The 14,306-nt window shown below is 35.4% G+C and overlaps 1 protein-coding gene across 19 annotated transcripts in view; it reads right to left on the bottom strand.

Annotated features, from left to right (window-relative positions):
* The window catches only part of DST (dystonin), a 404,042-nt gene that overhangs the window by 174,792 nt on the left and 214,944 nt on the right, over positions 1-14,306 (bottom strand). For all 19 annotated transcript variants that reach the window (XM_039853102.1, XM_039853089.1, XM_039853093.1 and 16 more), the window contains one exon: positions 8,322-8,488. In XM_039853102.1, the coding sequence (XP_039709036.1) occupies positions 8,322-8,488 (167 nt within the window). The remainder of the gene's footprint in view (positions 1-8,321; positions 8,489-14,306) is intronic.

The following is a 14,306-nucleotide window of genomic DNA, read 5'->3' as shown; positions in this document are numbered from 1 at the left end:
GTAATCGTGAAGTTACAGTGAAATCCATCTGAAGTGACCTTCTCCAGTGTGCTTCACTGCTCGGGTACCTGCACAGAAAAAGCAGATGGCTGGGCTCAAATGGGGCCAGGCTTTGTCGGGAAATTCATAAGTGCTCAGCAGCTTGCAAGGAACTGAAAAGGGATTCTGTGGAAGTTTTTCCTTTTTTTTTAAGAAAAAAGAAACCTACTCCTTTTACCTAGAGATCAGTCTTAGAACTACCTCTGTACTCCAGAACACAACTCGCTGACTCACACACAGATATATGAAGCCACATATGTTGCTTTACATCTGCTCTTCAATAAATCACACAAGAATATGCATTAAATATGCCTCACTTATTCTATGATGACAGAGCAGTTGCCATAACAAATTTCTGAAGATGAATATTTGTATTAAATCATGTTCAGGCTTAGCATATTCTTACTGTTCTGATTGGTGCAAAAAAGAATCCCTCCCCAACCCCACCCCACCCTATAGAAAAAAAAAAAAAGACCTGTAATATGGTTCCCCTCTCCCCCATTTGCACATAAATGTGAAGTTTTATGAAGGCCACCCACAGTTAAGTAACTAGCAGACATCCCCTTTGTATATATTTGGTTATATTGTTGAAGAAGCCCACAGAACTCTAGATTGGCAACAAGCTCTGAGAGAGAAAGTAATCTCTTTTCCCTTCAAAACTAGATGCCTGGGTTATTTCGATATTACTGATTTTTTTTTTTTTTTTTTTTTTTGTACAAAGCACCTCTCTACTAACAAGGGAACAAGCAAAGAACAAGAAACACTGTAATTTACAGCAAGCATTCTTAGTATTTCAAGATTGGAATCTAACATCCTCAGAAATTAAAAGATACATCATAAACTATGACTCTCACTTTGCAATCAATCATGACAACCTCTTAGACATTAATACAGAGAACAATATTGATTTTGATAAAGAAGTAACTCCTTTAGTACCTATATTTTAGTGAATTTATGAGTAAATTTTAAATAATCCTTAGCGACTAGGGGATAAATACCACCTTCTCCCACCCACCTGCCAAAAAAAAAAAGAAGATGGCTCAGCTTATTTTTAACTCTGGCAGAAAAAATTTTTTTAACTGTTTCATATCACAGAATAACATATAAGAATATGAATCTATAAATGAGTCAAAAAAAAATGTTGTAACAAGATAGATGCACCTATCAAAGAAAGTAGATTGAAAGCTCACATGCCAGCTGCTTCTGCAATGTAAGAGAAATCTTAATGTAAGTGAAAGGTAAGAGAATGCCGATGGGAAACATATGAAGGAAGAATATGTCAGGTTTCGAAGTAAGGAAAGTCTATAATCAAAGCCCATCTTTACTTGAGCTGTACACAGCCCTATTATTAGTGGAGCTACAGCAGCAATGTCCGTAGGGAGGGAGGAACACTGACCTTCATTACACACTTCCTAAATCTCTGGCATTGTGACAGGCACTCTCATATGGTATCCCAAGACAGCCCTCACCGCTGAAGTCCTTTTTAAATGATTAGATCACTCAGATTTGCCAATTTATTTGGTCATCCCCTCCCCCACAAACTCTTAACGCATACAAGTTTAGACTAACAGTTTATATACCACACAGTCTGCAATTTCATTGCTGGCATATACTTGAAAAGCTGAAGAAAATCATTTTATAAATAAAAGGGTAAATTAAAATTGCTAGAATGCAATTAATAAGTAAAGTAAGTGATTGTTTCTTTCTTAAAGACATGGAGGGAAAACAGTGCATAAGGGGTATATATCAGTACAGCTCTTCTGGCAAACGATTCAGACTTATGTCTTCAAATTTTAAATATAATATCCTTCCACCAATTCTACTTCTAGGACCTTATCCTACAAACACATTCATACATCTGCACAAAGACACATATCAAGTACAATGCAACATTTTTACAGCAAATAACATAATGTCCAGCAATAAGGTACTACTAAATTATGTTATGTCCATATAATAGAATGCTATGCAGCACTTAAAAGAATAAAGAAAATTTATTTACGCTGATACAGAAAGATGTCTAAAATAAATTAAGGGGGAAAAAAAATAATGCAAAATAGCATATATACTGTTCTTGCATTTTCGTTTTAGAAAAGAATATGTATGTGTTTAAGATTAGGTACTTATGTAAACTATACCTCAATAAAATTGACCCTTTCCCCCAAAAAAGAAAAAATTGGTATTTATATATGCATAGAAAATTTCTAGAAGAATCTGAAAAAAAATTGACAGCAATTGCTTCAGGAATCTGAGGAAAGAAATCATATTTCAATATATACCCTTTTATTCTATTTGAGTCTTTATTATGTTAAAATATTGCATTTTCGGTTGGTTACTACAGAAACTGCTACAGAATTTACCAGGTTTTCCTAGTGAGAACAGTCAGGTGAGCCATCTTCCTATGATTTCAGTTTTCTGATTTAAAAAAATGGAACCAAGAGAATTTCAGCTATGCCTTACTTAATATCTAAAAGGAACTACTTCATACAATAATGGTAGAAACAGTATTATAAAGAATTTCTATACATTAAAGTGGGCAGGAGAGCCAGAAACATAGAAAGAAGGTAATATAAGCAGATATTTCTCTAAATATTTACATGACAAATTATATCCCCAAAACTGCATGTAAAAAATATACAGATACACTAAAAACAGTCACTAGATGTAGACATGAACTCACACATGTCACCTGGATGCAAAGGCCTTACTAGCAGTGCATGTGAGCTTTCTAAGAATTTTAAATTGTGGTAATGGTTATAAGCCAACTATTTATGCTGAGTTCAATTGTTTAGAGTTTATTTGGTAAGGTACATGAACAATTTGATTTTGGCTCATACACTGAAATTACGTGACTTTTTAAAAAATGTATAACCTTCAGGTCTCTGTCTGTGCCTAGCCAGTGGCCACACAAACCAGAGACCATACCCATGTGTGTGCACACACACACACACACACACACACCCCTGTACCTCTGGGTTCTGCAGCCTGAGGGTGTAGTAGGTTCTGAGGGAAAAGAATCACCTAGTCAACACAAATCCAACTTCCTATGGGAACATTTCAAACCCTCAAGGGCCTCCTCCCTGTATTAAACCAGTCAAATCCAGTTTAGCTTGTAGGTGTGACTGAATCCCAGCATGTGGCTGAATCACAAGCCTGCAGGTCAGATTATTAAACAAGATGACTCTGACCACAGCCTTACAGGCTAACTTTCCCAATTACAGCATCTTTAAACATTTAATATAATGAAATATGATGGTCCCATTAAATTCTAATTCAAAAGGCAAACAATGAACGAAATAATTACTACCTTCCGAACTATACATTCAGACAAATGAAAAATTCCTGGCTGCCTAATTAGAAAATATTTAAATGGCATGCTCCTGGATACAACCTATTTCAAAAATGCGGAGTCTTACTTGGGTAATATATTTAAAACATGCTTATGAAAAGAATGCCAGGGGCCTTAAAAGGAGAATTAATTAAATGAATGAGATAAATTAAAAACACGAATAGGACAAGCAGAAACTAGTAAGCAGAAATAATCTCTCCTCAAAACACACACACCCCCTAGCATTTTAGTCCTGACTTAGGTTCATCTGGCCCTACCGCACATTTTGTACTGTTCTTTCTGGCCTGTAGGCCACATTCACGTTCCTGCCTGCTCAGGCAGACATGTTTTCACACTGAGTGATGCTGGGTGCTGCTGTTTTGGAACTTGGCTTTCATCAGTGTTCCAGGGCAGAAACCCACTTAGAGAGACTGATAAAATGAGGCAAGTCAGGAATTGAACTTCAAGCTCGACAGTAGAGTTTATTTCTCTCAGAAATAAAAAGGTCAATTTTACTGTGATGCCAGAGTACATTTAAATAAGAACATAGATGTATCAGTTGGACCCTCTACTTGTAACACCTACCACAGAAGAGCATGTACTATTGAGGAATTTTACTCCTCTATCGCTATATCTTAACTCTTGGTGATCTATTAATCTACTACTATTTAGAGGATACTCCTAGAATCCCTTGGCTATTGGTTCTCAGTTAATTCTACTTCATCCTCTCTTGCTTTTAAGCTACGTACTCATCGAATGCTTTTGTGACGGTCTTTTGATCTAAGTCCATCAAATCCAGTCTTCCTTGTCATTCTTTGAATAAAAATTAAGGCTAGGGGCAACAGTGAGGCTTATTTACGTAAGATCTCTTACCAGTTGTGGTTTTCAGTGAAAAGATTTTTATATGCTTTAGTGAACATTTAAACTATACAAATAAAAGAAGCAGAAACTAGTACAGACATATGGTATTTTTATTATTTGAACACTTTATATTGAAAACTGAACATAGCAAACAGAAATTCCTAGAAGGAATTCAGAATAGAATTTCCTAAGACAGAATTAATAGAACAACATAATGTATTTATCAATGACCTATTTAAATAGAACCTATAAAACTATCCCCTGTAATCTCTTCCACTAAATCATATTACTTTATCATTCTTATTACCTCCTGCATAATCCAGGCTCTTCATCCTCTTTAGGATAATATGACATACTGAAACTATAGAATAGTTCATTTGTGATGTTGCTTACTTATGCTAAGGGTTTTCATGTTCTCTTACGTACAGTTTTCCTCACTACATTATGAGTTGTTGCTGTTACTTTCATAGATGGCTAACTCAAGTTAAACAATCAATGTTGTCCCTCATTAATATCTTACAAGGGACAAAGATCTTAGTTGGCAGTTATATATGATACTATCAATTTAGTCATTTCTTAAATTTATCAAGAATTTTAATATGCCTTTGCTGAATGTCATTAGTCTTCCAGGTTGCACTCTCACAGTTGTTCTGGCAAACAGTTCCATTTCTTGATACCTAGTTTGCCTAAAGGAAATTATGTATTAACACAGAAGTATATAAGGACTTGAGAATCCAAAGCAATCGCCTCCACTGTTTAAAAGGTATGTGATGTTTAGCATGTTAGTTACCTTTTGAGGCTCAGCTTATTAATTTAATAATTTGCTATTTGTTAAATTGATAAAATAAGAATAGTGCCGTCTATTTCACAGGACTGTGATCATTTTAAAAGCTACCAGTCAGATAAAATATAAAAACCAGCTAGTCAGAAACTGATACATGGTCAATATTCTACATATATTTCTTGGGTACCTACTACGTGACAGTTACTTTCTTTTTACCTTCATGGGTCATTTTTATTGCATAACATCTATAAATTAGTCTTATAATACAAATTTCTCTTCATTTGTATTTCATATAGTTCTTTCAAGAAACGAATATATTAGAAAATTAAGTTTTCTGTGGAATATTTTAGAATAACTTAATTATTAGCAAAGTACTACTTACTGTGGTTAACATTCTACTTTTAAGTCATTCTCTATGTGGGAACAATAAAAATATGCTAGAAAATACAAATTAATGTACTTGATTAATAACTTTTGACAATATGTGCATTAATATAAAACTGAAAGATGCTATTCTGTTTCCATTTTAATCAATGTTTCTAGATCTTTAGAACATATTATGTATACAGAAATCATGCTAAATCACTTTTTACAAATAATGGTGGTTTACTTTTAAATGACAAATATGATCTATTTTCTTTCTAATCTCCAGAGAAATCTTTCATATTCCATCTGGGGCATGCAAACTTGCTGCATGGGGGCATCATATTCCACTTTGGATTCACTGCAGAAAACACGAGGTTCTTTCCTGCTAAGCCCTCACTCCCTCTTAAGATCCTCCACAACAAAGTATTCCATATTGTCTGACTTGGTAATTGACTAGAAACCAAACCCATGTGCCAGAAGTCAAATAAAAGTCATATTAATAAAATTTTTTATCTAAAAAAAAAATACCGAAACAGTTTGATTAAGTGGATATGTTTTCACAGCAAATTCAAATACATCACAAAAGTTATGAGAATAATTATAAACAAAAACAACTGTTATATAAGATACTACTCTCTATATGTGAATACTACTGTCCAATATCCAAAAATCTTCTAAAAGTGATTTTTCATTGTCTGTAATTTTCTCTTTTGTCTTTAGAGTAAATCAAGGCATTCAACAGTGAAAAGTATGTGTAGTTCAACCCCATCCATTTAATTCTTACACATGGTAGAAGAAAAGCACTCAATTGTTTTTTAAATAAAAAGAAAGGCCTGAGGATTTTAACTAAAAATACAGTTCTACAAGTGAAAAATTTCTTCTAGTGGAAAAAAAAACCAGTAATATTTTAAAAGGCACAACATAACTTAAAAGTTAAGCAACAAAGAAGTCCCGTAAGCACTAAAACCTGATATTCAGTATTTTTACCATGAATTCTAACAAAGGAAAACAAAACAAACTAGGAAATCAAAGTGCAGAACTAAAAGCTAAATAATTTTCTAAAATGATCACTCTGCCAAAATAAATGTTCAAAACAAATAACATTCAAAAGATCCAAATTCTCTCCTAAAGCAATATAAGTTCTATAACATTAAACTTCCCTAGGAAATTTTAGGATCTTTGACATATACATAGATTTATTTAAGTACTTAGGAGAAAAATGCATGGCATGTATATACCTATTTGTACTTACAATTTTTCATAAGTGTTATAGAGACAATGCCTAGAGACCATTGTTTTCATAAGCCATTTATTTTAGAAGAACAGCTGGCTTCTAAATACTTTTGCTTCTACCTAAAAAACTTCAAACAGCACACTCTCAAAGATGCATCATGACATAAATCCTTTAAATATAACAATCTAAATATTTTTATTCAAAGACCCAGAAGATCTTATCATCCTGGGTATAGAATGTGCTCAGCTACACAGCCTTCTGATTGCCTTATGTTTTAAGTCACATGAGAAGTACAGTGTGATAATCACAATGTCTGTAACCACTAAACCCTCTTGGCATTGTGTTACCCAGGGAGATCTGGTTCTTTATTTTGGACAAGTGCAGGCAAGTTGATCTTGGTTTTTCTTTTTAATTCAGCAACCTACACCTACCTCTACTGACTTGTTGTTTCATATAGGAAGCAGATTATTACAGTTTTTAAAAGGGGCTCTTGGGTGTGGATACATAGGAGAGTCGTTACAGTTTTACAGATGTTAAAATTTCCAAAACAAAAGGGGGAGAGAGAAGAAGGGGAAAGAGTAGGGGAGTGAAAGGAATGGAAAAAAGGGAAAAGAGAGGGGAGTAGGAGAATAGGATTTCAAGTCAAACAGACCAAGGTTAGAATCATAGCTCTATAACTTATTAGCAGTGCGACCTTGCCAAACTTGAGGTTTTTAATCTGTAAAAGTGGGATAATAACAGTTCCTGCTTTATGAGACTATTGGAAAATATGAATGAGATAACTTACAGAATACCTCACATATCAAAAGTTATCAAAATATTAACTATTCTATATAATTATTATTTTTATTCTAATCAAATAAGTTTGACAGTTTCGTGAGTTATAGCTTAGGTTTACTCTATTTAGGAAATTATTCAGTTCTTCAACAATATGATACAATCTTTGAAAAACTAAGAAAAATAACTGAGATCAAGAAATACATAGCTTTCAACAAATATTTTCTGGAGAGTTAGCTTCTTATAAGGCAGTAAGAGCACGGACTCAAGAGCCAGAGTGCCTGGGTTTGAATCCCAAGGCCACTTGTTGGTTCTGTGGCTTTAAGCACATATTTACTTTGTGTCTCAATTTTCTGTCTGTTAACTAGGAGTGATGATGTTCCCTTAGGGATGTGGTGAGGATTAAATGAATTGATATATGCAAACTGCTTAGGATAATGCCTGGCACTTAGTGTTATATAAGTGTTAACTTTGATTTAGTTGTTAATAATTTTCACGGGAAACTGTTTACCACCCCAAAATTGGCCACTGTTAAACCCTGCTACTCACCAGAGTAACTAGACTAGGAGACTATGATTCCAAAACTTGTGAGCTCTAAGTCTGAACTAAACCTATATACTTACTATTCATCAGTTCTCTATCTATACAAACTTGGTTACCTACCAGAAGAGTCTAAATATCAGAGCTTACTATCTGCTAAATTACTGACACCAGCCAAAGACATATTGCAACTGTGTGTGCGCCTGCCTTGGTGCACCGAGCTGAGAGGGAGGATCTCTGTATGATGGAAATGTGATGATTTTACTTGTCAATATTTTCTAATTTTCTGTCATGCATATGGATTGCTTCTCTCATAATAAAGGTTATTTTGAAATCTGGGAATGAAACACTTCTCATATTTGTCTAAGGAAAAATCCCCACAAATTCCATACCTGTATTTATGAATGATGGCATTAAATAGTTTTCCATCTCTCCAGCAGGTAGTGAAATTTTCACACTGTATTCCAGCATAACCCTCTGTTGCCTGCTGTGTCCACAGCAGCAATCTCTCTTTTGCAGACATGTCCTCTGATTCTCCAGTAACATGGATATCAGATATCTAAACATAATGGAAAGTATTAAACCATTAGGAAGGAAGGAAGCTAAGTCAGATTAAGAACCTACTATGCACCAAGCACTTTACAAGTGCTATTGTACTTAGTCCACATAACTCTAACTTGTAAGCTAAATATATTTTCCCCATTTTACATCTAGGGAAACTGAGCTTCCAAGAGGTTCACAGACTGAAAAAGTCAGATTAAACCCAAACACCTTTCTTTTAAATTACACCCAAATGTCACAGCATTAAAAATCTACATTCCTGTTTACTAATCAGGTCTGTTAAAACAAGTTAAGCAAATGTTTCTACAAGTTCCAATGGATCAAAAGCAAAACTTTCAAATCAATCTACATTGCCACCTGCAGAACAGAATTGGATACAACAGGTATTTGGTGTAAAAAACAAAGGACAATAGTACCCTCTCCAATTAACTACATTACATAAGAATTTGACCTAAAGTCTCTTCAGTTTCCTCAAGAGTCCTTGTTAGGCCTACTCGGCATGACATCTTTATCACCTGATTTTTTTTTCTATATTCTTCGTTTTCATTACATTTTCTAAAAGTAATAATAAAACACGTCATCAGTTCACATGATTTATATTTCCTCAAGAACTTCTTTGATAAGGTCCTCCTTAATCTGCTGATAATTATATGAGGGGCAAAATGACTTTACCAGGGGTCATACAGTAATCCCAAAGATAAGATTAACACCAACAAACAACTGTTCCCTCAATCAGTGCAGGATGCAAAGCCAAGGGATCAAGAAGACAGGTGACAAACCAGGATCAGGATGAGCAAATAAGAGATTGGAAGCAAGACACAGAGAGGTACAAGTCATTTTGTAACAGGAGAAAAAATCACTAGTCATGAGACTGGCTTCTAGTCCTGGCCACTAGTCCCATGGCTTTGAATAATTCATTTCATGTCAGTGAGTCAACTTCCTCACCTATAAAGTGAGAAGTTAGGAGGTAGAAGAACATAATGTTTAAAATTCTTTTCAATCTAAAGTCTTATTCGAGACTCTAAATACAACACAGAAGTCAGAGGTCACAATAGGCAGAGTCAAGCAACTATAAGTAGAAAAAAAAAAGACGAAAGAAAGCCTCTAGTGACTGTTGCAATGCCAAGCTCAAACAGGAAGCCCTTTATTTCTCCCAGCTGCCACAAGAGCCAGAGGCAGAGCCAACCCAGGGACCCGAGGCAGGAACGTTGCAGCAGTTAAAGGCCATGCCAGGCCTGGCAGCCCCTAACACCATTTGGAGATGATAGTCACACACACACCCTTTCTCCAGTATTCAGCTGAGGCAGCTATGTCCTGTGGGGCTCCACTCTCAGCCACAGTCCCAGACATGCTCCTCGGCAAATGGCCAGGATTTGAAAGTGCAGCACAGTGTCTAAATTTAATCATATTTCCCAGAAATCCGCAGCATGGAAAAGAAATATGTTCATGAACACATTCTATAGTGTGTGTAGTGTGTGTGTGTGTGTGTGTGTGTGTGTGTGTGTGTGTGTGTGATCCCATAATATATATATAGGATTTCTCTTTTTTAATGTGGACAAAAAGAACTAAAAAGTCACCAATGATCTTCTGCCCAACTCCCAACTGATAATCTGGTTCAAAATTATGCTCAGAGCCATTCTGGTACATTCTGTGAGTTTAGATCCCATCTCCACCACTTATATGTTCAAGTTACTTAACTGTTTTAAGACCGTTCCCTCAATTGTAAAATAATGACGGTAATGATTATAACACTGTGTTGTGAGAATTCAACAATGTGAGCACAGCATAATGCCTGGCACGTAGTAAGTAAGTGGACTGCTCAATATATCAACTATTTTATTGTTGTTACTATTTTCCTTCTTGACAAAGGGAGAAGCACAAACTTGGCTTTATTATTTTCCCAATTCTCTTCTTGTAAAGAGAGGTAAAAGATAGTTTCATATTTGCTGCCTCAAACCAATCAAAATCTATGAAAACAAGAGTTCAGAGAAACTAACCTAGGAAACTCTGTAAATGAAAAAGCTTAACCTCTACTAGGTAAACTTTCTCAATAGGTCCCTTTTAGCCTTTACAAATTATAAAATAAACTGCTTTGGGGAACTCTTACAATGCAGGACCTACAAGGGTGGTATCTGTAGCTATATATATATATATCAGGAGATAGCGGAGGATAAGGGTAGGTCCTCTTTTCCCCTGGATCAAGAATATCACATGCCAGTCCAGGTCACAAAAGTAATTACCTAGTAACAAGGGAAGTCAGTAAATTTCAACTATAAGGTACCAGATTAATAGGTTCAAGTGCTAAATAGCATTTTATCCGAGGAAAGATATTAAAGGAAAAGGAGTTTAGAAGTCTGAAAATGGTCTAAATATCAACCAAGAGAAAAATCATATATTCTTATTAAATAAGTTTCCTATAGATGAATTTCAGATTGTTACATACATGCACACAATATTTCAGACTCTGATACATGCATACACTATTTAAAAAGCTATAATTTTAAAATGCATATTCAAACATGTAATGAACCAAACTTTTAACTTATCAAAGACTATTAACACATTAACTAATTTTCAGCTTCTCCTATTTCCAATTAACTAAATATTATCCCCACATGGAAATGTATTTTTCTAAATAAATTGTACCATTATCCACTACCTATCTGAGTATATCAGGCTTTTCATGACATTATACAGACAAAACCAAAAAGAAAAAATAAATTAAATACTAAAAATTGTAAATCTGCAGTTGTCATTCATGACCCCTGATATAAAATCAATAAGACAGCCTCAATCTTCCAGCAATGACAGGCTAGGCTGGATTCCAGGAAGTAATCTAGCCTCCTCCCTTCAAGTCCTGGAGGCGATACAGTGATGGTCAGAGAGGGTTTCAATTCATGCTGCCTGGATTCATATCTCAACTCCAAGAGTTAATTAACAAGATTATAACCCAGAGCCCTTCATATAATCTCTCTGGATTTTACATTTTCTCACTTAAAAAACTTAAATGATGACATCGCAACTTCTACCTCCTTAAATGGTTCTAAAGATTAGGTAGAATAATCCACATGGAAGGCTCAGCACTGTGCCTGGCACGCGGAAAGTTGTAGATGTTAGCTTCTGCCACCACAATTCTATTAGTAGTCTTTGCTGATTAAAGCTTCTTACCAACAATCTGTCAGCTAGCATCAAAAACAAACAAAATACTTTATACCATAGTTCCTTTTGGAAACTTGAAGCCCTCATGCCTCACATCCAGGTCATCGTTGACTGCTACCCAAATTCAAGTTCTTCCTGTCACTGAGCCTCTCATGCCCATATACCTCTGCTTCATCCCTCCTGACCCAGCCTGCCACCATTCCTAAACTTCCCAGAAATATCTATTCCATGGTAAACAAAGTCTCTTATACCTTCAATGCTTTACATTGCTTCTACCTTTTTACTGAACCTTAATTCTCCCCTACTGCATTAAGTCAAGTCTCAGACACCACTGTGCCCACAGGCAAGGTATATATATTCTAACTCTCCCAATGATGCAAAGCCAATAATTTTCACACCATTAGCTGTGGGTACTAAGACCTCGTTTTATTTTTTATATGGTAGGCCACTCTTGCACTACCACCTCCTTCTTCCCCTCAGAAATGATCTTCACATCCCCCAAAGATTTGGCACTTGGCTGAGTGTTTTCTCCTCCTAGCCGCCCCACCCGCTATCCTCACAGTCCTTTGTCTTCTCCCTACTTTTAGCTGTTCACTGCTACATCCTGGATCTCATCATCTTGAACCAGAACAAGCCCACCTCAAATATTTAACTTCTGAGAGCAATTTCCCATTCTAGCACTTTCATTCCCTAACTCTAGCTAAACCAATTATCTGGCTTCACTAACATCTCACTGCAACCAATATCCACAACTCCCTCACACTTCTCTCCTTACTCTGTAACTACCCAGCCAAACCTCAATCCTGATCAAGTCAGCTGTAGGTCTTCTCTACTCTCGTCTTAAGCTTTAAACTATAATAATCTACTGTAGAAAACCATACTACCAAGTAAACTGCTTAAAATTATGTATTTACGTAAGAAGTCCAAATGAACTCCAATGTCAATCTCAATAGTATCTTTTAAGACACAATTATGATAGGTCTAAAATGATACTAGGCTTACTAAGCTTTCACCTCTTTCTAAAACTGAGTCTCACTGTTGGAAATCTAACATTCACATGAACTACCATGTTTTGGTCTGTATTTCAGAAGCCTTCTATTTTATTTATAATCAAAATAATTCTTTTACTTTATTTTATTTAACTTTTCTACTAAATAAGCAAGTTCACTGATCTTTTTTCTAGCTTATCTGCTTTAAATGCAAAATTTTAGTAGTTTATCATAGATTCTGCTTAAATCTACTTTTATGATTATCAGATACAATAAGTTCAAGTCCCACATGAAAATGGTACTGAATTGGTTAAAGCAAAATCAGATAAAAACACCCAATCTTCATATACTTTTTTCTGTATATACATACATGAATAGGCCAAGTCTTTACTTCACTTGAATTATAGGGGAAATGTTATTTCCTCCTCATATGATAGAACCCAGAAGGAGGTGGTGCCACAACATGGCTACAGCAAGAAAAGGTAATCTGCCTTGTCTTATGTGTATTCCTCTTCCGAGATAGCACAAGGCTAAATTAGAAAAAAGACTCTGCAAGATTTTTATGTCAAGTGCAAATGTATTCCAGAGCCCTGACAAAAGCTGGTTGACAGAGAACAGCTCTGGGATATAAAACTACTCAGCGTTAGGCATTCTCAAAAACTGTCTGGTCATGTTAGAAAACAGGTTCAGAAAACTTAACCATTTGGATAGGTTCAGAAAACTTAACCATTTGGATAGGAGGCCCTCAAACTCATTAAACTGGAAATTTTGCTGATTGCTATATTCTTAGCAAAATTATCTTCAGCCCTCTAGAAGATAAAAAATGAATTCAGATATCTAATATATAAAGTCATTTTTATAGTTCAGGATTCTGGGCCTTGAGAGTAAAAAAATTCACCATTATTGTTTTATCTTTTCACTCCATATAAGCAAGAACCAAAACTGAGAGGGGAGGAAAAAAAAAAATCCTGAAAGCTAACATCAGCCTAAAAAAAAAGTGCTACCAACAACAAAAATCCCTCACACTCTTTCCTATATTCACGTGTCTTTTTCTCATATAGCCTTTATTCTTACCCACAACACTGAGATTTTACTACACATTTTCCCTTTTCCCTCTTGGCAGAGCTGAAATGATATCTAATAACTGAAACCCAAATAACTGGAACTAAAAGAAGGTACAAAGAGCTATGGGAGGGGCTCTGAGGCAGGGTAGAGGGGAATGAATATAAGAATCCAAATGCAAGAAATAAAGCCTGACCCCAGTTTACATAGTTCTAACTGTGTCATAACCATACATATGCCTGCTCATGGTTAGTCAGGGTTGAGTTTTGTTTCATTGTGCAGATATTACCAAGTGCCTCTTAGAACGTGGTCAGGAAATGTGAACCAAAGACTCAACAAAGAGCTAAAAGACACAATAAATATCCCACAACAATCAGGCTCTTTTGCCAAAGAAACCAGTGCTAGAACTCTCAAAACATAAAAGGATGAATAACTCCAACTCTTCTGAAACCTCCTCACGTGTGTTGATTCGTCTGTCAAAGACTCATTCATTTGCTAGTTTCCCACATCCCTAAGATATAAGCATCTAAAAACATAAATATATTACTTTTCCCAGACTGTTTCTAAGACAGAAGAGGGTCTTATATTTCCATTTCCTTTCTTTTC

This window comes from Pteropus medius, unplaced genomic scaffold (genome assembly GCF_902729225.1).
Source record: "Pteropus medius unplaced genomic scaffold, Ma_sr-lr_union100, whole genome shotgun sequence".
Taxonomy (NCBI): Eukaryota; Metazoa; Chordata; class Mammalia; order Chiroptera; family Pteropodidae; genus Pteropus; species Pteropus medius.
Note: the sequence above shows the minus strand (reverse complement) of the source record. Positions and strands in the feature narration are given on the sequence as shown.